The sequence below is a fragment of the Syngnathus typhle genome, linkage group LG5 (assembly GCF_033458585.1).
Source record: "Syngnathus typhle isolate RoL2023-S1 ecotype Sweden linkage group LG5, RoL_Styp_1.0, whole genome shotgun sequence".
Lineage (NCBI taxonomy): Eukaryota > Metazoa > Chordata > Actinopteri > Syngnathiformes > Syngnathidae > Syngnathus > Syngnathus typhle.
The window spans coordinates 19,719,794-19,735,682 of record NC_083742.1 but is presented as its reverse complement, the minus strand read 5'-3'; the positions used below and the strand labels follow the sequence as shown (position 1 = coordinate 19,735,682).

Below are 15,889 nucleotides of genomic sequence, written 5' to 3'. Positions count from 1 at the left end.
ATCTGCTTGGCGCTCTTGAAAATGTGCTCATTTGATTTGGTTTGTCCCACGATGACAAATAAAGCCTGCGACGCAACCGCACCGTCTAACGATGTGTCAAAAATGACGGCTGGACCGAGTTAAAAAGGCACACCTCCGATATTCAAACGGGATCAACTCAATAATTGCATTTTGGTGCGACACAACGCAACTTGGGTCTCACCCTGCTTTCTCACCCCGTGTGTGTGTGTGTGTGTGTGTTTTACATTCATGATGTCCCCTCTCTTTCCCATGGAACTTGTGGCATATTCATCAGCACTGTGACAAATTAGATGTGCGGTGAAACGGAATAGCGGCAAAAGATTAGATCCACTCCAATCTCGCCAGCAATCACTATCCCCTGCAGTTCTGTGGGGAAATACCCAAGGACAGCCAAGATAATGAGATCATATTTGACTGCAGAAAGTCTTCGAATGGAAGCAGAAAGACACTGAGCTGTCGTTCGTACTTTATATGCTTTACGGATTGTGCCAAAATATGTATGACACACTTTTTAGACAGTGGAAACAAAAAGTCTACACACCCCTGTTCAAATGCCAGGTTGGAAAGAAATATGTCTAAATCATTGTAAAACGTTATCACCATTAATATGGCTCATATATATATATATATATATATATTTAATATATTTATATATACATATATATATATCGTAGTTACATATATAAATATAAATGAGCCACATTAATATATATATATATATATTTTTTTTTTTTAGGGTTGGGAAAGTTAACATTAATTTTGCTAGATAACAACCTTGATCATTTGATCAGGTGTGTTGCAACTGGGAGAGGTTTCACTTGCTTTTCCGCTAAGGGAATAAATGTGGTATGACAGAGACACCTAGCGGACAATTATAAGAAGACTTTTTAAGCAACGAGTTTTCGAAAAAGCGAAACATATAAAAGGATTTATCGAAATATTTATCGAGATAAATGCATTGAATGTGTTAATTTTTTTTCATCCAAACTTTCCAAGGTATTAATCAAGTCTTTTTTTTTTTTTTTTTTTTTTTAAATCGGCGTATTTCTTTAAATCTTGTGACGAACTATACAACTAATGCGCGGAGTAGCCCCTGAAGTAGTAGATGTTATCGTTGCATTAGTCAAGTTAAAACAACAAAGATCCGCTACTGCATCATCGTCAGTCACGCATTGCAGGCTGGCGCCGGCCGGCGCCGTCGCCTCTCCACTTCCACAACATGAGGTGTCGTCTTTCTGTTTGTTGTGGCCTCGGACAACACTAATAACGTGTCTGCACAACAATGTTGATGGCAAAGCTGGTCAACATCACCAGACGTCACTCAACTACCCCCCCCCCCCCCCCCCCCTCAGCACCAAATAATTATCAGAAGATTGCTACTAGATGAACAGGGGTACTTAATAACATGTCCTTCTAGTGATTAGCAAGCAGTGTCAGATAAATGTTCATCAGACTCTCACTGCCTGTCAGACACCATTGAGCCCACTTATCTGTCAATTAGCCCCCCCCCCCCTCCCCCACCCACTTGAGTCCTTCCAGTGTGGTGCGTTCAGGTGTAAGGTGAGAAGCATTCGGCAGGAGATCAGAGCGTGTGGCCTATTTGTCGGCTTCTTTTGGGGGGGGGGGGGGGAAGAGATGACAGAGGACATCCCCCCCCCCCCCACACGTGTTTAAAGCTGCACGGGCTACCACGCCGCCACTCAGTGTCAGAGGTCAGGCCACATCGAGCACAAAAGAAGCAAGAAGAATATTGCAAGACGAGAAAAAGAGGGATGATGCATCCCAGGGCGTCGACACCGTTTTCAGTGGAGGATATTTTGAAGCTTCAAGAAAATGAACATGAGGATTCGCTGGCTGAGCGACAACATCACGGGAGGCAAAAGAAGACGTTCGCACACCACGCAGAGGTGGAGGACCAGATGAAGAAACTTGGTAAGATAACTACGACTTGCCCCTCTGTTGCCTGATCTTGAAAGTTGGAACACGACTGGGCAGAACTTAGAAAATATTCATATTAATTGTATACAATGATGGGAAGATGCCTGAATAGAATTCTTCTTGTTGATTTCTGGCGAACGTAATTCAATCCAGATGATATCGCAATGCTAACAATGGTTTTCTACGTTAAATTGGATTTGAATGCAAAATGTGACTTTAATATTTCCGCAAATATGAAATAAATGCAAATACAATTTTAAAAGAGATGATTTGTCATTCAATATAGTCCAAACTTTACTCAGAACGCAAATACATTTTCAATGCAACCATGAAAACAACAGACCATTTCTATTTTTGATAAGTCTCACTGTAAGGTACGATTAACAAATGACGGTAATGTAAAGTTTAAGTGCAATTTGTTTTTCAAAGATGCATTTTTCTAGAATGTCATTTGTTTAATTATAATTATATTGAGCTTTTTGCTTTTAAACCAAAACAAACAACCTACAATATGACGTGTTTTAACAGACGCGTGTCTCGAGCACAAGGGTGACCCCGAAGGTGGCGCGACCTCTCGCAGGAGGCCGCGCATACTCTTCTCCCGGGCTCAGGTGAGCGAGCTGGAGCGTCGCTTCCGCCAGCAGCGCTACCTGTCGGCGGCAGAGAGGGAGCAGCTGGCCCTGGTCATCAAGCTAACGTCCACCCAGGTCAAGATCTGGTTCCAAAACCGCAGGTACAAGTACAAGCGGCAAAGTCAGGACAGGAGTCTGGAGTCGGTACCCCGGAGGGTGCCCGTGCCGGTCCTGGTCCGGGACGGGAGGCTGTGCGGGGCGGGCTCCCTCGTCCCGCCAGCTTGCCGTGCAACTTTCGGCTTATTGAACGGCACGGTTGGCTACGGCAACGGCGGCGGTGCGTGCGCTTGGAGTTATCACGGTGTGTGCGCCGATGTCAACAATAGAGACAATACGTACTTGGTGTGTGCGCTGGACGCTCTCAGAGGCTGCTGACAATGCAGTCAAAATCAAGACCTGATTTGTACAGAAAGGAAGATCATTTCAACTGATTTCTGTTTTGTTTTGATATGACGAGTGATTTGTTTAAATGTGGCAGACTGCTTTGAAAAAGGACACCGCTAGATAATCCATTTTGTCTGCACGTACTTTTTTCATACCTTAGTGTCATATATAAGGTCTGCAATAAATTTCCTATGTCATTATTCATTGGTGTTGTTATTTTAAATGAGTTAGTCAGTCAGTCAGGTCAGGAAATCAGTCAGTTAGTCACCCAGCCAGCTAGTTAGCGAGTCGGTTAGTCAGGTCAGGCAATCATTCAGTTAGTCGCTTCGTCAGCCAGCCAGTTAGTTAGTCGGCCAGTCAGTTAGTTAGGTCAAGCAATCAGTCAGTTAGTTGGTCGGTTAGTCAGCCAGCCAGTCAGTCAGTCAGTCAGTCAGCCAGCCAGTCAGTCAGTCAGTCAGTCAGTCAGTCAGTCAGTCAGTCAGTCAGTCAGTCAGTCAGTCAGTCAGTCAGTTAGTTAGTTAGTTAGTTAGTTAGTTAGTTAGTTAGCTAGTTAGTTAGTCGGACAGACCCAGAGAAACGGGTAATTATTTAGTCAGGGAAATTGTTGCTCTGTTATTTCGTACGCTAGTCAAACAAAAGTAACATTTTCTAATAGTTCCTGGAAGAAAGTCAAAGGAGGAAGTGACACCCGACCTGAGGCGAGCTGCTCGATCAAAGGGAGCTCATCATTGTGCCATTGACTAATCCAGCTGATAAGAGCTCCGCGTCCATCCCGTCCTCCATCTTTGCTTGGTAAACAAACCTGCAGACTGAGAGGCTCTTCAACTGGGAGAGCAGTTCCATTCAACTGTCACTCACTGCAGAAAGTCATCCTTTCTCTTCCATTCACACATTTCCTTTGCCACGATTTAGAACGTGTGCGAGTTCGGCGAGAAACTGGAAGATCACCGCAGAAGTGGCATACGTAGAAACGAAAAGAAAAAAGAAAGGACTTGTTTAAACAAGGTCTACATGATGAGCTGTTAGTGTGGGGAAAACCCCTGAAGGTGGAGAGGAGGTGAAGCTCTGTGATAAGGAGGAACATGTAGACAGAGTGGAGTCCAGAGACACTTGAAGAGATCAGATAGGCCTATTAGCCAGCTCCCACTTTTCCCTTCTTCCTCTATGCGTGTGTGTCACAGGAGAGACAAGAGATACTTGATTACAACGCACTGATTCACATTTCATGAGGGTCATCTGCTAGCCAGGATGACGTGAGTGCGAAGGGGGGGGCAGGCGAGAGGTAAAAGCAGCTCACGTCATGTGCGCACAGCCACGCTTTTTAATTGTGCGCCTTTTTCATCATCTCGGCTATGCTGACAAGACTTTTACAAAGTCAACCGGCATGACTCATCATCTTAATCTTTACAAGATGAATCTTTGTTTATGAATAGCGGGGCACTACGTACATGCTGCTGTTTGCCTTTTGGTGCCTTATCTGACTCGAGAGCGCTCTCTAGTGGAAGACCTTCACATTACACTAAAAAAACAGGCTGATGCTTTAGGCAATTCCTTCCTTCCTTCCTTCCTTCCTTCCTTCCTTCCTTCCTTCCTTCCTTCCTTCCTTCCTTCCTTCCTTCCTTCCTTCCTTCCTTCCTTCCTTCCTTCCTTCCTTCCTTCCTTCCTTCCTTCCTTCCTCTCTCTTGTGTTTCTTTCTTACTTTCGTAGTTAAGTGAAAAGAGTTGGCTCGCATCACCTGCGCCACAACTTAGACCCACTGCAAACTAGTCTAAGGTCTAGAATTCAGTGATTGTCGAGTGTGCTGGGGACGTGAAAAATAACACTCTGAGTCCGTAGGAACGCCCAGCATGGCGCAGCGCGGTCTGCAAAATTCCCAAACACGGTCGACTAGAATCGCCACGGTACGAAAATAAGAATGTGCTCGCTTATACGTGAACTGGCATGTGAAATTAAATGAAATGAAGTCGGTGACGTGATTGAAGAGGCAAAAAGCCGGCCCGTGTCGCAGAGCAGGCTGACACATGTAATGTTACGCCACGGCCTCGGACAAAGACGGCAGGAAAACAACAGAAGATTAATGACGAAACAAGTCGGGATGGCTCAAAGAAAACATTTTGCGGAAGATAAACAACTTCCCGGTGAGAAAGGTCACTAGTTGAGCTATGTCGCTCCATGTGTTCGGCGGGGCAGTTACAAATCTTTACAGTGCTTAAAAACTAGACTCAACTATTCTCAAAGGGTGGGACAGGCTCCCACTGATGAAAAAAAATTGTTTTCACTTTTCAATTCAATACATCTGAATTTCATCTTGAAATCTTTTGAACTTTGTATGTGCCATACATTTGAATCAACACTTTCCCAGACAGAACTAAAGAAAGTCAAGGTGAAAGCTATCACGTAAGTCATCTTAATACTATGTTGACCAGACAACAGCTGAAGCCTGGGAAGAACCTCTTTACTGGTTCTAATCGGATGCGTTTACAATCATTCGCGTCTTGCTGTGCCGTTCCTGAACAGGGAACAGGATGTAAAAGTGTGATTAGGATGTATACACAACAAATAATGGGTGAAATATTGCCTAATCCATATAAAAACACAAGCGCTAATACGGTTATTACTGACCTTGTAGAGGAAGAAATAAAAAACAGGTACTGTACACATACTACGCACACAGCAACTTTTCTCTTCTTAACTCATTTTTAAATGTATAGATATATTTTGTATACGTGGTGTATTTGAAACGACCATAAATATATGGTAAGCATATCGCCACTGAAAATTGCAAGTCCCCTACAATAAACTAATTATCTGTTGTAGTACCAAGACTGACCTGTGAGAGGCAGCATGGTACAAAAGCACACCCAGACCAAACAAAGAAGAAGAAAGAGTAGGAGCAGAGTCATCCAAGTAGCAGCAGTGGTAAAAGTAGAAGGAATACAAGAAGCTCATTCTTATTTATGTCCGGCAATAGTACAAAGCATTCCTGAGCAAATCAAAGACGAAAAATTACCGACACATCCCACACCAAAATAATCATTGGTACGGTCAAATCTCCCTCTCTTCATTTGGTCCTGTAGATCAGCCCAAAATGTCCCTGAAGCAAATGAAGCATGAACTCCCTGAGGAGCACGGACACGGCTAGTAAATGTATCATTCTCGGGCCACAACAACAAGTCAACAATGAAGGCGTCCGTTCAGGAGCCGGTCAAAAGGTGCTGAAGTCATTAGTGCAGTCCAGTGGCTAGGCTACGACCACCCACTCTGACCCCAGGATGGGTCAGCCTACCTCCAGGAAGTCGCTTAGGGTAGCGTGGAGAAAAAGCTCAATGAATCAATGAGCTGGCCTTTTATACTGTTGGATTGTACTTGTACTAGAATTGGTGTTATTTGAAGAAGTCAAATCGTGCCACGGAAAAGGCAAATTAAAAAAGGAAAATGAACACCTAGAAATATTTATTCGTGCTATTATTTGTATGCATTTTCAATTGTAATATTTTTTTTAAATGCATTCGCTTACTTTGTAAACCCCATTTAGCCCTTAATATTTTCGTATGCATATTTGAAAAGTTATTTGTCTGTTGTTTGTTACAGTACCTATTGGATTTTAAACGACATATTCTGATCTTGTTATAGCCCTTAGTTTTGAAAACGGATTCTTAATTCTATTTAATACATTTCTAAATTTTAGCACATACACTTTATTCTCAAGTTAACTTTTTATTCATATTTAAAGAAAATATTTTTTGTTGTAACTTAATTTACTATTGTATGTTCTTTTTTAAATCCTCTTCTTTCCGAACATATTTTAAAAACGGATTCATTTTATACATTTTTTTACTGTTATGGAAGGTGAATTTTTCTCATTTGTACTCTTTCAAAATAATATCGAAATTCACCGATTTGATTGTATTATCGCGTCAAGCAACTGCAGCAAAAGTCACTGAGCGAGCACGAGTACACACCTCCTTCCCAAACCCGCCCCCGCACTCGCATAAAAAGCTGCTGTGTGCACCCACGTGCAAAAAAGCACAAAGCACTTGAGCACCCTCTGACACGCAGAGGCCTACCTCCCAAGCGGACCCGTGGATGGCAACATGTCTGATCCGGTCAAACCTCGGACTTCTTTCCTCATCGAAGACATCCTCTCCCTGAAAGACAACGGCGTCTTTGTTGAGAAATGCTGCACGAGGGAAGAATGGGAAGCAGACGCCCAAAAGTTGTCCGAGTCAACGTTTGTGGAGCACACAGGTGAGCTCAACATCTGACTGGAATTTCTTGCTTCATTCTTTGGCTCAGGCTGATGTTTTCATCTCCGATTCACAGCATCTCTGGACGCATCCTGTCCCGGCACGTCCGAGCCGGGCGCCTTCGCGTCCGTGGAAAAACCCAAACGCTCCCGAGCGGCGTTCACGCACCTCCAAGTGCTGGAGCTGGAGAAGAAGTTTAACCACCAGAAGTACCTGTCGGCCCCCGAGAGAGCCCACCTGGCCGGCGTGCTAAGACTGACCGAGACCCAGGTGAAGATCTGGTTTCAGAACCGCAGGTATAAAACCAAGAGGAGGCAGCAAGCGTCAGAGTTCCTCAAGGACACGTACAGAGCCGACGCACTGGACCCGGTGGTGTTGTTTGGCTCTTTCTGTCGGGCGTACCAGTACCGACCCTACTTGTGGGATTACGGCGGGCCCTGCAGGCCTGCGTTGTGGTGAAGAAGAAAGGGGAAAAAAAAAAAACATTCACTGACTATGCCAATTTGCTTTTTGATTGTTGTGACCATAATATGTTGAGAATGAAAAAAAGTGTCAAAATACTCCACGACGATCATTTTTTGTCATTGTTGACAAATATTTCCCAGCTCTGGAAATTTTAGAGAAAGGACCACAAGCTTGTTTTGAAAATAGCTCACTAAAAATGAGGCGTTGTGATTTCCTAGGAATGTTGTCCAAGTGATCATTTGAAAAGGTGAACAGTGATAGAAATAAAGTGTTTCATTTTGATATTGATCTGTTTAAATCATTGTTGCTAAATATTGTGGGAACTCATCAGTGTTTTAAAAAAAAATGAAGGCCATGAATCGTTCAGAACAATATTCTGTATCATGAAACTGGGAGATCTTGGTACTGAGCATTCAGTTCCCGGGAGGTTTGAATATTTTGGATGGAACATTTGCTCACCTTCTGAAAAGATGACACCCACAACCTAAATTGGGTCAAAGTGGACTTGAGAAGCGTTTTCATATTGAATCTAATGATTGCGGCAGGTTCCAGATGCATCCGATAAAGCCAACTGCGCCTACAGGAATGACAAGAAGCACTAATGCGATAACGCTCCAGAGAAGTGAGTGCACTCGCAGGGTCACGCGGGACGACTGCGTCACCGTCGGCTGCAACGGTCGGTCGGGAAATTTCAATCCGAGTAGCGAGTTCACACGGGTAGTCGCGGCCAACTTGATAGGAGAGCGAGTGGCACACACAAGAAGGTACCGTGTCGACAACACCAGCGACAAACATCTTAAAGAGCTTCGTCTTATCTCCGCGCGTGGGCATGGCGAGATGTCAACGTAGCATGAAGCGGAGAACCAGTCAAGTGGCTCCTCTCCTCCGTGGGATCGTTTCAAGCCGACCGACCGGTCGATGAGCGGCGGGCCAACAGGTTGAAGGGGTAAACACAAGAGTTTGACTTTGGAGACATCCAAACGCCGACTCCTTATCTATCATGTGCGCGGTGGCGGCCCTCGGCGTAAACAGGTAATTAGACATGAAGAGGGCAGATAGCGTCTGTTTTGACGGCCGTGAGAATGTGAGCGTAATCTAGCGGGCACGCGGACATGTTGATAAAGGAATCTGCCATTGTAATGCCCGCACACTACATTGGGCTGAACACGATCCCAAGACCAGCAATTCCAACCCCAATTCTCAAATGTCTTCCATAAAATTGCATTTGTTTCTTCCCAACAGTCCAATTAGATGTTAGCCTCTACTGTGTGAATCGAATCCGCCTTGAGAATAAGTCTTGTCTCAGAATCATTGCTATCCTCTCATCTTAGTTGCCTTCGAATATTTTCCTGTGGCACCTGGATCGACCGGATTTGGTTGGAGGTAAGTGATGAAAAGCACCGAGGCATTAGCTTGTGTACCTTTAGATTAACGACTTCCCATTAGGAACACCAAGGAGCGACTTGTTGTTTATTTAGGCTTAAAAGTGTGGTTAATGGTACTAGGGACTCTTTATCAGGTAAGGAAACCGTGTACCTCTCATGATGACACAACAGGGGCATCTAATTTGTCACCAGCAAATACTTTATTTTAATTTAATTTAATTTATTTATTTTAATTTATTTTAATTTATTTTAATTTATTTTAATTTACTTTAATTTATTTTAATTTGATTTAATCTAATTTAATTTAATTTAATTTAATGATGACTGACTTCAGTTTTCCCTTTCCATGTGCCCCATAATGGGTTAAATGTGTCTTCAAAAGGACCAGCAGATCTTCATCAAAGGATGAGAAGCAAACCAAAGCTGACCACAAAGGAAGTCTTTGTCGGCGCTGCAATGCGCCGTGACTGTCTGACAAATTTGTTGGGTCTGATAAGCCGTTTCGAAGCAGCTCTGGATCCCCCATGTTACTAGGCCAAAGAGGCAACGGGCGTACTTTTGAATCCGGCGCATCCAGGATGGATGTTTGTGTGTTAAGACCAGCATGTATTGAGGAAAGAGGCTGTTGTCATTTTCCAGCTCTTATCTTCGATATAAAGATGTAAAGTAGTCAAGCAAATGGACTGCAGATGAAACCGACAAGGACGGAAGACGTGGCATCCATTGTAGGCTCGGGATAAACAACGTGATCACGGACACCACCTGTGTACGTGTGCTGGGACATGCCGGCTCGGAATAAAGCTCGCCACTGTCTGCAGCCCGATAAGAACGCTCTTGTTTTCCTTCCATCCGAGCGTATCGGTAAGTATCTGCCTTCATGTAAACAGTCCAATAAATGACAGGCAGCACAAGAAGAACCACGAGCAGAATTATTGTGAGCACGGCGGGGTCATTTAAAGGACATATGTGGTCCAAGTCTGGAGCTAGACCTCAGTTACGTGGAAAGTCTCACGTGTCTCTGGTTGTGTGGTCCAGGTGTTAAGATCTTTAGTCCATGTCTTGAACTAGATCCAGGTTATGCAATCTGACAAGGAGTCCGAGGTCATTTTGGGTTTGCAATCAGATCATGTGACCTCATTTTCATGCTTGTTCCAGATCATGCGAGCCATGTCTCAAGCAAGTCCAACCAGTTTTAGGCTGATTCAAAGTCTTGAGAGAAAGGTCGGAGTAAATACTCATACTAGTGAGTCCTTGTATAACGGTAGTAGTCTGGTCCAGACCTCAAACAAGACCCAGGTCACGTGGATCGATTTTAACGCTAGCTCAAGGGCAAGGTTGTCGAGGTTATGTCCTTCAGGTTTAAAGGCAGTCCTGGAAGGGTAGAATTTCACTTATGCTAATGTCTAAGGTCATGTGATTTGGGGTCTTATGCTAGCCATTGGTAACCAGGATCAGATCAGGCCAGATCTAAAACTGGTCTTCGGTCTAGTCTCAAGAATCCTCAGTTATGTGGCCCAACGGATGCATTCCAAGTGGTCCTGGTCAAAAGATTGTCGGCTTTGTGCGGTCCAAGTAGAATGGTAGGTGTGGTTTAGATCAAGTGAGAAGTCATGTGACTTTTACATTTCACCTTTAGCATAAACTGCTGTGTAATAGCGCCCTCTGCTGGCACCACAACGGAATGACACAAATTGGACTGCCGTGGCCTTGGGGGGAAAGACAGGAATGTAAAAAAGCTTGCAAATAGCGATCGACACCAATTTCATCCTATTTCATTTATTTCAGCTCCAGTGTTGCATGCTGCAGCAGCATTGTTACAATGATGTCATCTGACATTCTATTGGCCTTATTAGTGCGTAAAAAGTGTAACCAGTTTACAAGTACAAAATAGTCACACAAGCACACCCCCACTATCCCGCACTGTGGGATGCGTCTTAAAAGTAGAGTGACCTACAAAGACATGGCGGGCAGGTTTCTTCACTTGGATTAAAGACAATTACCTCACGGAACGCAGATGACGCAAATGCATATACTAAAAGCTCGTCAAAACAATTGCTCCTGGGAAAATGTTGCGAGGGCAACTATGGCTTATATAAAGTGTACTGAATGATTAAAAAAAACAAAGCCATCATTAAACACACCCAAACAGTGGGGAAAACTACAATGACAAAAAGGTCCTCTTCAATTGCCGCACACGAAAAACAAAAAATGGCCATCTTGCATATTTGAAACAATGTCACACAGTGGTCACCGCAATATGAGCAAAAATGAACAAATGGAGTGTGCACAGTGGAAAAAGCAGGTGCATAGAAAAATATCGTTTCTTACAATCCAATGTCGTTTGTGGCAAGTACACATCGACCCCAAAAAATAAAAATAAATGTTTTGTTCTTCTTCGGATTGGTGAATATCTTCAAAAATACAAAGGGAGTGGAAAGGTGAATTAAAAAAAATATGTGATGATACAATCTGCAACAACGTTTATGTACAAGTCAGGTCAGTGTTGAGCCCTCCAATAGCTGCCCTGTGTCCCTTCGATTTAAATGGGAGGGCATAGTGTGTGTGTGCGTGATTCAGCGGCGGGCAGGCGGGCAGGCGGGCGCTCATTGGGCTCACTCGGCGAACCGATATGCCAACAGACGCTTGAAGAACTAATCGCTATGGCAAATCAATTCATTGATCTTCCAGTGCAACTTCATGGAGGTGGACGTGTGAACCGCTAGACCCTCTGATTTAAAAAAAAAAATATATATATATATATATATATATATAAAGCATCGTACTCTGCTGCAACCAGCTGAAGCGCTCTCGATTTCGTAAGACTTGTGAGACAAGTTTGCGTTTGAAAAAAAGTCCAGCATGACGTCATCTCTGGAAAGTTGAGCAACATTCCTGACGTGGAGTTCCCGCTCGATATGGCGCTGGCATGGAAGCGGAAGTTCTTTTGAAAATTGCTTTCGTGCTTGGAGATGAACTTTACTCCTACCGGATCAACCAAACGTAGTAAACGGTAAAAGGGTCCGAATAGATAAGAAAGCAAAAAAAAATCAATTTTTTTGTGGGGGGGGGGGGAGCTAAAATGATGGAAACAGACTGTCTCAATAAAAGACTAAAAGAGGCACTTGGAAATTGGAGTGAGGATTCATTTTTCCGTGTCGACTGATTCCTAATAAATAAACAGAGAAGGAAAGCAAATAAAGCCGCGTTGCGTTGCGCTGCTTCCTTCTGCAGCCATTAAAATCACAAGCTAGGCAAATAAATAAATACTATGAGCTCTATCTACTGTAAACATCATTGAAGACTTCCTTCGCTCCACGCACTGCTGTGTGCGCTGGAAAGAATGTCCAACGATGACTGTGTGAATTTGTCCGTGATTCTTCTGCCTTTGAGTGAAAAACAAGGAGGCGTGTCACAACTGGCCGACTTCCTCAAACGCGTTCACTTTGCGTTCCTGCCGGCGGGTCTCGCCTCCTGCTTGGTCAGGAAGTACTTGAAGAACTCGTAGACGGACCAGGCGATGGCCGTGGACGGCATCTGGTAGATGACCCGGGCCCGCACGCCTTTAAAAAAGGCCGGCACGCCGCCGAGCTGGTACACGGTCCTGAAGGCGTTGGCCATTCCTGACAAGTGTCCGTTGACGTTGACAGAAGTGAGCGCCACGTTCTCCTGCGTGTTGAGCAGCGTCTTGCACACGTCCAGCGGCGTGGTGACGGCGGCCGAGATGGCGCCGGCCGCCGCCCCGGACACCACGTGCGTGCCGGGGTGGTAGTGTCTCTGGGGATTGAGCCATTCCTGCATGGTCTCATAAGTGATGAAGTGAACGGCCTGGAAGGGGATGTTCATGGTCAGCTGCGTGCTGTAGCTGCGGTAGAAGGCGCCGGCGCCCTCCACGCGGGTCATCGTGCGAACGCAGTCCCAAAGTCCACGATAGGGCGACTTGTACATTTGCATCCTCTGCTTCACCACTGAGCCATGATAACACAAAGACATTCAATGGAAAGGTGATTTTTTTTTTTTTTTCAGTTTTGCTTGATGGATTTTTTGGACCATGGAATATTTGGAAGGGCACCACAAGCGCAAAGTTGGAAGTGAGCGACTTGAAAGCGTTAGCGGACCAACAAAACGAAAAAGTTGCAAAATGGTCTTGCTGAAAATGGCAAAATTTTTCTGCTGCTTCAAAAATGTTTGAGGAAGGAGAAAAAGATTCATTTCCCCAAATCACCTTTTACTTGACATTTTGTTTTGGTTTGGTTTGCACCCGTCTTTCGGACATGACGTTAAAAGGTGCAAAATCGGCAAGCGTAATTCATCTCGTTCTAAATTCGGTTTTCATTTCAAAGTGAGTTTTGTGTCAAGTGGTGCACGCTGCGTTTTACAGAGACATCTTCAAAATATCAGATCGCACATCTACACAGTACCGCACACGTCGTTGCTGTCGGGTCAAAACTCAGAATTATGATATTATCCGTGTTATTATGAATGAAACAATCAAAAAACAATCCATTTTGGATAAGGCTATTTTTCCAGTTGCGGCATGAATAACATTTATCTTTGTCAAACAGTTTGTATTTGGATTTTATTGCGCTTACCTTCAGCAGGGTTCATAACGGCATCGTGGAGGACGGTGGCCACGCTGCCTGCAACACCTGTGCAGACAATATTTCGGGTTTAATATTCCCCAAAATTGCCATTTAAATGGACTTGATATAAATGATTATTATTTTTGGGGTGGGAGACTTTGTACCGTTGGCCAGGTGGCTGTTGCCTCCACTTTTGATGACGTCGCTGAGGGAGTGCTTGAGGCGTTCGTAGCAGGCGAAGTAGAGCGCGTGGGCAGGGCCGGCGCCCATCATGGTGATGTTGAGGCCCCTTAGTGGTCGGAGGAAGCCCTCTGTGCGGATGATCCTTCTCAGGGCTTCGTAGACGCCTCTGTACTGGGCCTTGGGGTCGGGCTGCAGGCTCTGCATCCTTGTCTGAAGACAGAAGAAGACATTCATTGGTTATTATTATGATGACAGCTGGCTTTTTACAAATGCGAGGAGGGGAAAAACACACGGTCTGGCGTGTACGAGCAAGGCAGTCAGCACTTTGTTTGAGTCCAGCGTGCCAAGTTATCTGCACAGCACAAAGCCTGTTTTTATTTGCGGGGAGATGGAGCCGGCGCTGGAGAGGTAAGATAGGCCCCGTCCATCTTCCTTGTTTCCTTCCTTTTTGCGCTCACAATAAACTACAATTTCATTTCCGCTTAATACAGATGTGGGGATTTGGGGACACTCAAATCTTGGCTGAGAAGTTTTGCTTCTCTACAAAATGTTACTTCTTGTCTACAGATTTTTCACGTTGGGGACTGTTTTTGTGACATACCGTTCTGGCCTCAGTCTACCACAATTGTTGTAAAATCTTATAAACGTTGTCGTAGTACCTCAACCCGGGCCGTTATAATCAATACCACACAAGGACGAGGACATAAACACGCCCTCGACTGTGTGAGGTTGATTTCAAGAGTGTGTCACACCGATAAGGCCGCCCCTACACACACCCTTCACAAGATTGGCACTAGGTGTGTCTCAATTGATATCTTGGGTGGTCAAGTGATTAGTCGGCAGGTCCGCTGAACTTCAAATACACACCTAGCATTTATTGGCAGGACACACACAAAAACTATGACTGCAGAGGTTATGACGTCTGGAAGAAAACATCCAGAAGAGCTTAAGAGGAAATGACCAAAGGAGTTTGAGTAACACAGGGCAGTTTGGCAAGATGGTAAAAGAGGATAAGGAACGGATTTGTGAAATTGCCACACTTATCAATGGAGAAAGTTGATTTCATTTGCGAGTGATTTTAGTTGGTAACCATCACACTCGCAAGTCAAGGCTGTACTCGGTAGCGTTAAGTTCTAAAATGGAAAACTAGTGCATTATTAATTAACTCAAGTCTGTACCTGGGCGTCAATGGAGACGTGTCAAACTTTCTAGTCACAGAGAGACATAAGTTAATAGCTTGTGTTAAACAAAAAAAAGTATACGAATGTTTTTAACGCTTATCCGCAACAAAAATGTTATTTCTAAACTGGCTTCCTGAAGTGAGCAAACAAGCTAACTGTGGTCAAGCAGGTTGCATAGTTTAAAGCTAATGCTTGTTAGCAACACACTGTCGTAGCCAGCCGACAAGCCGTGCGTGGTGGATTTTATACGTCAATGTTGGTGGCGTGACTCGGGTAAAAATGAGGAGTGCGGCGCTGAGGGAGGGAGGTGTGCGTCCGTTACCTTGACGGAGTCCACCGGGTACATGACCGTGTGCTCCAGCACGCCAGCCACTGCGCCCGCTGTCATGTGCGTCGTCACCGAGACATGAGGGGGCAAGGTCTCGTAGTCGCCGTCGCCGGGAGCGGGCTGGCCACCTTGACTCGCCGTCTGCGACATCTTCAGCGGTGACAGCACACGCTCTGAGCTCAACTCCATGCGTGGAGCGCTTATCGGGGTGTTATAGGCAGCGTGGACGGCCACAACATTTTCGCTCGTCACCACTCGCTGGAGTGAGAGGGGCGGAGTGACGTTTCCTTGAAAAGGCGTGGCTTTCTCGACAATTAACCAATAGAATTGCCGATGGTGGCCCAAAGGGCGGGCTATTGGACTTTAGTGGCCAATGAGAAGTTGTCTTTCTGAAATTTGCCTATCCCTACGGGCTCAGTCTCATCCATTGCATCTGTCATGACTTTTTAAAAATTGAAATATATATATTTTTACATATTTTAATGGGATTTTCATTCACCTAAATAACCTGCGACATGCACTTTGTACTTAAAATGTCTTTAAAA

At 44.6% G+C, this 15,889-nt stretch overlaps 3 protein-coding genes across 3 annotated transcripts; 2 read left to right on the top strand and 1 right to left on the bottom strand.

The window, feature by feature from the left end:
* Positions 1–1,657: 1,657 nt before the first annotated feature.
* Positions 1,658–3,070, top strand: LOC133153968 (homeobox protein Nkx-2.3-like). The gene is made up of 2 exons (XM_061278324.1): positions 1,658–1,953; positions 2,488–3,070. Exons 1-2 carry the CDS (start codon positions 1,794–1,796, stop codon positions 2,964–2,966), a joined length of 639 nt encoding a protein of 212 aa, XP_061134308.1. The 5' UTR covers positions 1,658–1,793; the 3' UTR covers positions 2,967–3,070.
* Positions 3,071–6,980: 3,910 nt separating this feature from the next.
* LOC133153969 (homeobox protein Nkx-3.1-like) lies at positions 6,981–7,975 on the top strand. Its single transcript, XM_061278325.1, has 2 exons — positions 6,981–7,223; positions 7,299–7,975. Exons 1-2 carry the CDS (start codon positions 7,070–7,072, stop codon positions 7,679–7,681), a joined length of 537 nt encoding a protein of 178 aa, XP_061134309.1. The 5' UTR covers positions 6,981–7,069; the 3' UTR covers positions 7,682–7,975.
* A 2,857-nt stretch (positions 7,976–10,832) lies between these two features.
* Positions 10,833–15,609, bottom strand: slc25a37 (solute carrier family 25 member 37). Its single transcript, XM_061278321.1, has 4 exons — positions 15,339–15,609; positions 13,817–14,045; positions 13,662–13,718; positions 10,833–13,037 (listed from the first exon to the last, which is right to left on the bottom strand). Exons 1-4 carry the CDS (start codon positions 15,531–15,533, stop codon positions 12,511–12,513), a joined length of 1,008 nt encoding a protein of 335 aa, XP_061134305.1. The 5' UTR covers positions 15,534–15,609; the 3' UTR covers positions 10,833–12,510.
* Between the last annotated feature and the right edge of the window lie 280 nt (positions 15,610–15,889).

What these genes read in the sequence shown, in the direction of transcription:
- LOC133153968 (XM_061278324.1), top strand. Translation starts at nt 1,794, where the DNA reads ATGATGCATCCCAGGGCGTCGACACCGTTTTCAGTGGAGGATATTTTG. An exon ending in GGACCAGATGAAGAAACTTG is followed by an intron (nt 1,954 to 2,487) that starts GTAAGATAACTA and finishes GTGTTTTAACAG; the next exon opens with ACGCGTGTCTCGAGCACAAG.
- slc25a37 (XM_061278321.1), bottom strand. Translation starts at nt 15,533, where the DNA reads ATGGAGTTGAGCTCAGAGCGTGTGCTGTCACCGCTGAAGATGTCGCAG. An exon ending in ACCCGGTGGACTCCGTCAAG is followed by an intron (nt 14,046 to 15,338) that starts GTAACGGACGCA and finishes TTCTGTCTTCAG; the next exon opens with ACAAGGATGCAGAGCCTGCA. An exon ending in CAACAGCCACCTGGCCAACG is followed by an intron (nt 13,719 to 13,816) that starts GTACAAAGTCTC and finishes TTGTCTGCACAG; the next exon opens with GTGTTGCAGGCAGCGTGGCC.
- LOC133153969 (XM_061278325.1), top strand. Translation starts at nt 7,070, where the DNA reads ATGTCTGATCCGGTCAAACCTCGGACTTCTTTCCTCATCGAAGACATC. An exon ending in AACGTTTGTGGAGCACACAG is followed by an intron (nt 7,224 to 7,298) that starts GTGAGCTCAACA and finishes TCCGATTCACAG; the next exon opens with CATCTCTGGACGCATCCTGT.